General features: G+C 31.5%; 1 protein-coding gene across 2 annotated transcripts; it reads right to left on the bottom strand.

The window, feature by feature from the left end:
- Positions 1-2,042: 2,042 nt before the first annotated feature.
- Positions 2,043-10,032, bottom strand: LOC130641377 (endoplasmic reticulum resident protein 44-like). 2 transcript variants are annotated; one of them, XM_057448150.1, is made up of 13 exons: positions 9,866-10,032; positions 8,886-8,958; positions 8,238-8,277; positions 6,414-6,483; positions 5,876-6,094; positions 5,235-5,303; positions 5,109-5,155; positions 4,562-4,619; positions 3,853-4,084; positions 3,665-3,738; positions 3,126-3,193; positions 2,805-2,964; positions 2,043-2,643 (listed from the first exon to the last, which is right to left on the bottom strand). In XM_057448150.1, exons 1-13 carry the CDS (start codon positions 9,908-9,910, stop codon positions 2,443-2,445), a joined length of 1,356 nt encoding a protein of 451 aa, XP_057304133.1. In that variant the 5' UTR covers positions 9,911-10,032; the 3' UTR covers positions 2,043-2,442. The 2 variants fall into 2 exon arrangements, with proteins under 2 accessions (XP_057304133.1, XP_057304132.1); XM_057448149.1 differs by lacking the exon at positions 6,414-6,483 and adding an exon at positions 6,711-6,780 and having other exon boundaries at positions 9,866-10,031.
- Between the last annotated feature and the right edge of the window lie 1,687 nt (positions 10,033-11,719).

Here is an 11,719-nt window from a genome sequence, read left to right as displayed (position 1 = left end):
GAATTTTATCTGAAAGCTTGGGCACTTGAACTTGCTTTGTATATTCCCTAACCAACCAGCAGAAGCATTTACAAAATATTTTTTCAGGCATCGATTGGATAAAATTATACTTGAATTTTGTAAAATCACTTTTCCCTGCTACAGTTAACCCCATTATATAGTAGCTAGCCAGCTAGACATGTTTCATTATGACACAATGATGTTTATCATTCCATACCCCAAACACAAATTGACAGGCTAAAAAATGCAGGAAATAAGCCATTGACTATTTCTAAGATTTGCGCATTACTCACTTATATATATACTATGTTTTAACAGTTTTTATGTTAGTTGAAGTTGAAAATCCAGACCACATTATATTTATAATTTACAACGTCGTTGACACTGCAATTGGCCGAGGCAAATGCCCAGGTGTTAACAAAAAATCTCGATTTACGTTGGCATGTATTCGCCGACATGGTTTATATTGCAGTTGGATGTGACTTAATTTACATATATAAGTTTTGTTCTCATTTCCTCATAAATTTCTCTTTAAATGTAACTGCAATTTGTGTACTGGAGCATACAATCACAAACAAAATATAAATTGCCCACATGAAACCGAGTTTTCCAGCTTAGAGCAGGCAAAGGGTAGTTCATGTTGGGAGTTTTTTGCCAACAAGAAATAATGAAATTAGAAAGGTTGATGTTTGAACACCTTCATAAACTATATATAAGAACAAAATTATGAGTGTACAACGCTAAAAAAGCATAAAAAGTAAAAGTTATTATAAAAAAACCTGACCCTATTAAAATTAAAACAGGTTTAAACTTGGAAGAAAATAGGTTTTTTCGTCGTCTGTCTGGTGATATTACACTGAAATTGTGTTTCAGCGATGTTGTACAAATTTTTAATGAAGTATAATCAATTATTTTCACAATTAATAATAATTTTTGTATTAGTCTTTCTTACGTGTGTTGTGAACACTGTGAATAAAATCATGTATACATACTTTACCTGTCTCGTATATACATTTTCTTTCCTGATGGTTTTAAAATTGGATGGAGGGATAAATGAGGGATAAATATGTTGTGTATGGAATAGTATCCAATTGTATTATTGTTCCTCATTTTTTGAATGTTTTTTCTTTTTTAGATTAGCCCTTATAAAAACATCCACTGTCGGCCTTTTCAAATTGAGCGAGAGAGTTAGAATAATGCCTAAATACTGAAACATTCAGAAGTTCAATGTTACATGAAAGAATTTTTATATATCAAAAAATGTCCACAATTTTCTAGATTAATTTCAAAGACATCAATTAAAGTTTTATTTTTTTAGAGAATACTGTATGCAAAATATTTTACTTTTTTATTTATATACACACATTCTTTTTTTATAAGAACATGAATATGGTAAAAAGCCCTTGCAATGTTTTTAACGTTTTTAAAATGCAGCCTATAAATATTCCTGGGATGTTCTTAATGTACCGTTAGGACAGGGACAGGGAGCTTATTTAATTTCACCCATTAAAAGGGGCGGTTTATTGGCAGGGAGGTTAATTATGTAGTAGTGCTTATTCAGCAGGGGGCAGTTATTCTGTAAATTTATGGTATTACCTAATTTGATGATAATTGCTACAAAGTGTTGTAGCACTTGGATTTTTTATATTTTTTTTAAAAAAACTTGTAGTCAAGCTTCACAAAGCCTTAAAATAATCTTAACATGTTCTTAAATTTTGAGACTTTGTTCTTATACTTTGTTTTGTCCTCAAAACAAAAGATATTTACGCTGGGCTTACTTTGTTTTTTCTTTGTTTTAAAACTTGTTAAACTTTGGTGCAGATAACATGCATTGCGTTTTTGTTCTCTGAGGATAATCTCACACATATTTTAATACTTATTATTTCTGCTGATGCGGAAATCTTCAAGCCAACGGGCTTCTTCTTTTAAAATAGTTTAAAATGTTTTGTTTTGAAAAATGCACTGCCGACATTCTCGACATTTTTCTGCAAAAGCTTTTTCACACGATTACGACACGTCAAGAAAGACGATTACGACTCATCAAAAGAGAAGGTACGACAGATGTCTAAGTTTGTTCCTCTCAGCAATAGATACAAATAACATCTGTTCCTCAAATTACTATTAAACAATTACCGTACGCCTATATTTAGCCTAAACGAAGTGGAAAATAAAGTCATCAGCAAAAACTCTTTACACGAACATCGGAAGTAAAACTGCAAAAACACATCCACAAAGTATACAATTTTAAATACTAACAATTATGTGAGACGAGGTGTGAAAAAATCGTCGATGCATTCCTAAAAAAACCTTCTCTCTTTAGAAGATAAAAAGTAGCTACATAAATACTAAAAATTTCATAGGATGTATAAACGTTATATTTCAGTTTTTAAGTCAACTGAAAAACGAAACAACTTGAATGGGTTATTTAGTTAAACGAAGACATTACAATTCATCTCTGTAATTTCCAGAATAATCCCTCCAATGAAGTAACGTATATCGGTTCTCAGATGGCGCTAATTTATTGAAAACGGTCTCTGGTGGAGATTTTCCAGACCCAGACCCCGAGGCGGATTTCTTTTCGGGTTCATCTCCAATTTGTTGGTCGGGTGAAGCATTATCAGTGTTACCGTCATCGGTATCGGCCTAAGAAGTAAAACACGACTTAAAAATATTACTCGTAAAAACGCGTGTCATGTTTTCAACTTAATTTTTCATTTTATTTTACTTCATTTTATTTTTGACATACAGACAAGTTTTTAATTGTGTTTCATTATTTTCTCAAGAATATAGAAAAGCGACTTTACCTGTTTTTCGGGAGTTTCTGGTTGTTGCTGTTCTTGTGATGGTTGCCCGTGATGGTGGCCTTGGGCTTGGTCGTTATCATCAGGTTGTGGGTTGTGAAAATCTTGATGAAGTTTGCCGGAATGTAGGTCAGCAACAAACTGTTTTAATTTGCCAGGAACACTAAATTCAAGTTTATTCTTCTTTCACAAAAACAGAAAGAACACAATTAAAATATGCTGGATTTCACTTTTCAAGAGGATGATAATTTGAGATTTCACGGAACAGTGTAAACACACAGTATTCCATAACCTATACACGAGTAACAAACAAATGGAACCTACTCAACGTCATCGAATTTTTTAAACAGGTACATATGACGGAAACTGTCGATGCATATCAAGGGTAAATCCTAAAAAGTGAATATGGAAGGTTAAACCAAACAGACGCACCATATTTGCCATCTTCAGCAGGGAAAATGAGTATCCCATTATTGACATTAAGTCTCCCTAAAACAAATAATTTCAGAATAAGACCACACAGATAAAAGAATTTTAAAATCTACAGCTTGCGAAACCCAGCAGGTGTGTTTCTATGTGATATCTGCGAAGTAATATTTTGTCAGTTGTATAGCCCAAAGGTTGTTAGAAAACATGAATCTTCGTCTAGCGTTTTAATCTTGAAAAAATTAGTTGTAACGCTCTGTGACTGGGTATTCGACTCTTGATATGTCTATTTTTATATACGTAGTTACGTAGTCTCGATAGCATATAAAAAAGCAGTTCAACATAATTTATTATTTCTGTCTCTTGAATAAACCTTTCTTAAACGTTCCATTTTTAATTAAACACAAGAAAATGCGGTACTGTTTTTTTCTACGTACATCAATCGACTTTCCTAAATGATGAAGTGGATGGGCAAAGGTGGTTCCATCAGCAGTTAGAAAGTTTATACGGCCTAAAATATAAGAAATGGATAGTAAAAAAATGCAGGTATTTTCCGTAACACCATAGTCTCTGGAAAAAGATATAGTTGGTCTAGGAGTGTATTTTCAAAATAAAAAACACAAACCTCTTTCTTCCATCAGTTCTCTCATTACTCCATTTTTATACCTCTGTATAGCTGTGACATCTTCCGGTTTGTGGAATAAAATTAAAAATGGTAGACCTTCTTCAGTCAACTCCTCTCCATTTTCAAATGTAATTTCTCGGACCAGGGGGTTAGCTCTATCTTCTGCCCACTGCTTTAGAAGTTCAAAATTCTGATGAGAGCCAGTGTAAGTTGTTTCAACTTCTCCTGATTTCTAAAAAAAAAAAAACATTTAAAAAAACAAAAAAATCATTTACAATAGTTGAACGGAATTAATTTTCGTAACAATAATTTTCGCAAGATATTTTTTGAAAGTAAATAATTTAATTTTTGCAAAGTTGGCAAGTCCTAATATCCGCGAGAATTAAATTTCGCAAATTTCGTGAAAATAGAATTTGATGATATTTTGTTTTTCATTTTATACCGTTTTTGAAGAGGTTTTATGTGGGAGACATGAAATAAAGACAGCTGAAGTAGAAAATTCCGGATTTTATGCAGTTATAGTCAATTCGATGAAGGAAATTAGTGCAAATCATTTTTCAAAATCCAAAACGAATTTCGCAAATAGCGAGTTCTCCAATAATTTTCGAGGAATGGAACTAATTGTCACGAAATTTACGAAAAACATGCAAAATTTAATTCCCGCCAAAACTAATTTTCTTAAGGTAAAATATAATTCAATTTTTTACACCTTTTTTGGTTTAAATACAATATTTTCTCCAACAGCACGTTCCTTCGTAGAAGCATCACTAAAAAACAGAGATGAGCATTTCATACGCAAGTTTTCACCACCAACTTCTTTTGTACGGAGCTACTTTATACTTTATATTTCGCTGAATATTTTCTATTAAAATTCTCTCCAAGAAAATTCCACAAATCTGTCCAAAGTTATTTTTTACTTTTTTAGATTCAATACAAATTTTCAGCCTTAAAACTTAAGCGTTAAGTTCAAAAGAATTTCTAAACATGAAAAATTAACATTTCCTATTTTCAAAAACGATCACACCAGCCTGCTAAAACCATTTTTAATCACATTTTCAACACAGGAAAAGTTGTCCTGCCTATGCCATATGAAAAAAAAGTGGAAATCAGAACATGCGAAAACAATTTCCCCACAACTACAGAAAATGTTTCTGATACAAACAAGCCTTAGCTGACCTTAACACGTTTTTCACGTCTTTCACTATTGTTTATATGTAAATCCACTTCGAAAAATTAGTAAATGTTAAGCAACTTACCCGAGCACAGCTAAAAAATCTGTGGTTTCCCTTAATTCATCAGCCAACTAAAAAATTATATGAACATTTAAGCAACGTCATTTTTACCAACTGTTACTTTCATATAATCTTCATACAAAGACCTACTTTTCCAAGCGTTTGGTATCCGTCTGAATTTTTCGATTCAAAGTAGCCAATGAAAGTGTTTCGATTTTCCTACAACAAAATCAAAGTCAAGGATCTTGTTTCAGTAATACAGTATGGCACGCATGCAATTGGATTCGCTGTTTAATATATCTAGGTTCTACATATTATACTTAGTCCTACACTTGGTGGATATTTATATTTGGCTTTCAGAAGTATCTATTAGAAGCTTAAGCATTCTTCAAAATGTACATTTCCTTGTGTTCCCCTGAGATTCTTGTTTAAGCATGGTCAATTCTTACATATAAGCATGAAGTTAAATTTCAAGAAACTTGTTGTACAGGATGCAGCATAGACACAAATAGTGGGTCTGAAAAAGCTATTTAAAAATTAAACTAATAAAGCGTTAAAATCTGGTGCAGTATGATTAGAAAATGTCTCCCCTGATTTTACCCCCTTAACCTTAAAGAAACATTACAAAAATAAAAACGGTGAAGCCAGCATGGTTTTACCATCAATCATTTACAACTGCAGACATGCGTAAAGCAAGTAGGCAGACCTAAACACTTCTAAGGTCTACAAGATCTGTGCAGTACATGTATTTGACACAGGAAGTAGTAATTAATATACAGATAAACACTTACATCTATTTTTAAATCTTCTGGTTTCAGTACATCAACCATACTTGGTTTTAATTGTTGCTTTATGAATGAACTAAAGGCATCAACAGATCGCTGCCCTCTATATTCTTTCCGCAGTACTTTGCCATTGCGGAAAAGTTTTAATGTTGGGTATTTGCTTATAGCATTTTCCAGAGCTATTTGCTGTTGATTTTCACAGTCAACTCGTGCGAATTTGACATCCTAAGTAGATAGTGATAAAACCTTCAATACAACTTGAATATACTGTTGTGTATTTTGTGAGAAAGAAAATTTTGCGTTGTATGAGATAACTGCCTATTCGTCTAGTATCTTGGAACAAAAGATAATCTTTCTAAAAGCGTTACTCAATTCACAAAAAGTAAAAGTTCAGTCAGAGTAATAATTGTAAAAAAACTGGTTACGAAATCCAGTTATTGCCTCATGAATTCCTGTCAGATGCATTCATTTTTGATCAATCGAAATGAATTATTTTTATTTTCAATAAAACATCTTTTATTTCTTTTAATAACACAGCACTTACTGAATATTCATCATGTATTATTTTTGCAGTATCATCCCAGATAGGTTTAAGAATTTGACTAAAATGGCACCTAAAATCGAAGCACAGCTAACTTCTTGAAGCTGTGGCTATGTTAGTAAAGTGTGCTGGGTGCATTACATCATGAAAAAAAATAAGTGGAATAAGCGGGAAAAACACAGACATCTTTTCATTAGACAATGACAGAATGCAATTTTTTTCTATTTGGTTATTGCAAGTTTTTAGCCTTTATAAAACAATGCCTGTGTTTTATTCCACTTTTGAAAATTTTATACTCACTGGATATTCTTCATGTATTATGTCAGCGGCTTGGTGAAATATGGGGGCTAATTGGGCACTGAACATACACCTACAAGTCACAAGTGCAATGTGCAGTTACACATACGTAATCACGCAATACACATCCAACACATTATTCACACACTGGCAGTAAATTGCATTAATGCTTTTTTATAAGCAACACAAGGCTCAAAAATGCTTTAGGAAACAAAGTGAGTTTACAGAAAAAAACAAAAAGAATAAAGAGGGATTCATTCTAAAACAGCAATAGTTTCCAAGACTTTCCTTGTTCTTAAAGGAAAACATGTATAATTAGTTTTCTTAAGTAGATAGTAAAAAAGCGAAAAGTATGCAACAGTTGTGCCTGTAAGATACATAAAATTAGGCAACATTGAGTTTCAGCCAAAACTTTATGCTGGTTATAAAAAAGCATGTAAGTTATTTCTTACAGAAACATTCTGAAAAGAATTAACAGAAACTTCAAAAAATTTATGCAATGTGGGATGAAATTAATGTGAAAATGTAAAATGGAATATTTTGTGGTTTGTTTGTTTGTGAAATTTTTAATTTTCTCACAAAAAAGTTATTGTTCTACATGGTAAAGGCACTGAGTTATTTCATACACAGTCACATTGATTTACTAGGGTATGCCAACCAACAATTTTTGGCATAGAAACAAAAAAAACGTAAGGTCCTAGATTTTTTAAAGTTCCACAGGTAAAAAATTAAAATCCATTTTTTAGCACAAAACATTCGACACAGTTGTAGTGCTAAAAAAAGTCAAAATTTAAGAGGGTAAGGAATTCTCAAAGAATGACAAAATCAATAAAACAAAGCTGTAAGTGAATAAATTACTTTAAAAAATATATTTCATCAAAAAAAAAAACAGATAAATTTCCTAAAAGGTTTTTTACAGGTGGAAGAAGTTAAACGTTGAAATGCTACATATTAATTTCTTATGAGAAAAATGGAAATGCATATGTGAGATTAATTTTCAATCCCTGTTGTTACACCCAGATATACATAGATTATACATTTCCATTGTCTGCTGTAGGTACATTAAGGTAATGCTATTATACACAGGCAGCTTGAATTTATTGGATAATCACATAACAATGGTTAAAAGAATTAGATAGACAGCTTTGGTTTGCTTCATTATTGATGTCACATTATATCTCAATGTTGCAAAAGGTTAAAAAAGGAATTGCGACCTATGAAATCAAAAGAAGCTAGGAGTTTTGTTGAATTTTTTTTAGAAATTTTACTTTAGAAATTTTGGCAATGTTTATTTATCTAAAAAGGTTATAACTACTGACTAAAACAAAAATGGAATAAGTCTCTTTAATAATATCATTTTTAAATTTATATTGTAAGTAAAAAAAAATTACTACCAGTTAGTTCAAAGAAATAATTTAGAAAATTTACCTCAAATTTTTTTTGCAAAAATAATTGACTATTTTCTCATTAATTTCATCCCTTGTTTATTATTGAAGTTTAAACACCCACTAAAAACAAAGAGAAACTTACCAATCGGCATAGAAATTAATAAATACAAGTTTATTTTTATCTAAAATAAAAAAAATATATATAATAATAACAAACAAGAAAATTAAAGTTACCACAGCACAGAAATATCTGACTATGGTTAAAATAATGATAGGAATATACTATGAATTTTGAAAAAAAATTAAGGAACAGGTAAATTTCATGAAGTCATAAATTATAAAATGGTTGTGAGCAAAAAGTGGAAGTCAATTTGTTGGCTTTTCTGAATCATTTTCTTAAAAATCTTTAGATTTTTATTATAAAATTTTGAGCCTTTTGCTAGTTGGAAATTTTTTTGAATAATTTTTTTAAAAAAAATCTAATTTAAAGAAAAAATAGAATATGACCACTTTGCAAATGAAGTCAAAGTTGTAAGAAAAAAAAACACTGTTTGTTATACACATACATAATTTATATAAATACATTAAATAATCATTCAGCTGTGTCAATAAAAATGTTTCTCATTGAATAAAAAATAAAGAGATCAATGCAGCATGGTATAATTTATTCAGCCTTACAACATAAATCTATACACAATTAGAATTGTGTATGGAACTTCAAAAGTAACAAAAATTTAAAGCAAAATTGAAAATATATCCATAAAATATTCCATATATTCTTTATTCTTACTAAGTGTGTCTTGATAAATTTCTTGTGTTAATTGTAATGCTTCAGAGTTGATGAAATCCAGATGCAATAACTCCTAAAAAATCAAGTTAAAATTTTTATTCTAAGTTTTGACAAAATAAAACCTGAAAACTTTAATCAATTGATAGTGATTCTGAAGTGTGCACGCAACAAGTATAAGACAATCTAAAAATAACATGCACCTCTTGCTATTTAAAATTACTACTTCCAAAAAAACTAAAAAATTGTTTCTATTTTTAGATACTATTAAGCAATGTCAAATATACAACACTGATAATGAGTTTGAGCCTAGAGAACATTTCTTCTCTTTTGTGAATAATTTTCAGTTATGTAATAAGTCAAAGTTAAGTTTAGAGTCATTCGTTGTAACCATAAATGACCTGTATGACAGTTGTCGAAAACATATGTAAACGCATATAGCGCGTACAAAACATTATTTGCATTATGAAAACTGAATCTAAAACTACTGGCACAATTCTGTCTTAAAATTTGTCCATTGCTATAAATATTAAAAAAATAACAATAAAAAATTTGTAACCAATTTATAGATAAATTTTTTTCAAGGTTGATAACGCTGTGGCCAGTTTTATTTTCTAAGTAATGAAATGTGTGCATGTTAATTGTTTTCAATGTAAAATTAAAACGTGGCATTGCACTATAAGTCATCTAATATCAGGAGGAGCCTAAGTGGGACATTTGGAATGTTTGTATACCTTGAAAGTCAGGGATAATAAATAGCCTGAATAGATTATATTGGCCTATTTAGTCATCATAGCCTAAATTGCAGTTGTTCTGACTGTTTGACCAGAGTGCTAATTTAAAGAAAATTTTCGGAGGCAATGTCATATCGCCACTATGCAATGTCCCACTTTTCTTACAAAAGAAAACACGTGCTGGCGCACAAGGGTAGCTAACACGTACAGCCAAATGTATCTAAATGAAATAAAATAACATAATCTCACCAAAGTAGATAAAAGTAGTAAAGCTAAGGTTCTTCGAAAGTTCATCTTTTCCTAATTAAGTAGCTATTGTTCAGGTTATAGACATTGGCTCCACCAGCCAGATTTCTGTGTTTCGTTTGTTTTGATTCTGGCTGCCCTCGGATGGAGTAATGTGTCGTGGAAGAATTATCGCGCTCGTCCCGCGGGTGGGTACCTGCAAGTGTTTGCCCATGCTGTAAATCAAACGCACTGGTATTTAGGTTGTTATACATGATCGGCACCGTGCTAACTTTTAATTTTAATAATGGTAAATTTTTAAATTCACTCTGTGTACTACACAGAGTGAATTAACAAAAAAAAGACCGAACAGCTTATTAAGTTTAAAACTATAAAAAGGTGTATTTGTTATTATATTTTAATTGTATATTGTGATGGTTTTCTGCTTGTTAACGGGTGGTTTCTGGTCGTTTTCTGTTTTATCAATTACGCCCACCCAATTCAGAAACGCCATTGTGTGGCAAATGCAAAGTACATGGCTAGTTAAGGAGGTTCTGGAAATACAGTCACACAAAGCATCTTGCTACCTCCTTGGCTATAGTCAACTAACATAACCACTGACCTACCGATTCCACCTAAATATAAACTAAGTTCCCAGTAGTTCCTACAAACCAATGTCGCGATGATCAAGATCAAAAGATGTGTAACCATCTGCACTACCCCGACAGAAATGAGACAGTTGCTTTGTCCAAGAAAAGAAAGCGAAAAACGAGACAGGTCGCTTTCCATGTATTTGTCATAAGAATACGTTCATAGTTTATAGTTATAATATGCACACCCAATAAAAAAAGCATTCAAAACTGGAACGTGGATTGAGGAAATTCATCCAAGTTATCTAAACCTTCCAAACCTGGAAAACATGACTAACATGAAAATTCATCCAACAGTATAAATATGGTTTGATGCTTTTTAGCTGATTATTTTGAATAAATTTCGATATATTGTCTATCATCACAAATATTAGAGATATATCCAATAATTCCAGGAGGGCTTAAATAAGGAGTCTCAACCTCAATCTCAGGGCTTGTAGCAATTTGTGATATGAGGATGAAACGTACGCATTTTTTAATAATGCTTATTTTGAGCTACGCATACACAATTAGGGTTTGTAATTTACGAGACCACTTTTCCAACATCCAACGGCCCACACAGTGTGCCATCTCCCTAATTCCCTTAACACTGTTTGAGTTAACCGGGGCTATGGTAACATTCACTTGCTCACATTGAATCGCTGCCAGGAGGAAAAGCACCCGAGATAACCATTCCTTTACAAAACAAAGTCACCCTTCTCCTCAAAGCTTCTATTGTTTGTAAATGGAGATTAAAACGTATGGCATACTCTGAAAAAATAACTCCATGAAAAAGAGTTTTCAAGATTTTTTGAAAGTTCATTATTTTCTGTATAATTTATTCGTCACCATAGTAACGAATGTATTTTTAACACTTTCTGTATGATGCGCACATGAGTACTCATTTCCACACTTTGATCATAGCGAAACAACATGGGTAGGATAACAAATAATAAGAAAAAAGGAAGAAACGACACAGATAAAAGTAAAAAAATGAAAAAAAAAAAGTTCTGCATAATATAACTATTGCTTTTTTATAATCTCTTATGACGGTAATTGCATTATCATAAAAGTTGCTCGTCTGAAAGTGAGTAAAAATTATTCTCAAGATGACATATTTATGAACAATCAGAAATGTGTTTTTGTGAGTACAATAAGTTATGTGTGCTATGAATGTAAAGTAGGTTTTTTGGAATAAACACATTTTTTCATATTGTGTTTTATAACTTTTTTTTCTTTTCTATCAAAA

The sequence above is a fragment of the Hydractinia symbiolongicarpus genome, chromosome 4 (genome assembly GCF_029227915.1).
Source record: "Hydractinia symbiolongicarpus strain clone_291-10 chromosome 4, HSymV2.1, whole genome shotgun sequence".
NCBI classification, from domain to species: Eukaryota; Metazoa; Cnidaria; class Hydrozoa; order Anthoathecata; family Hydractiniidae; genus Hydractinia; species Hydractinia symbiolongicarpus.
This window is presented reverse-complemented; position numbering and strand designations above follow the sequence as displayed.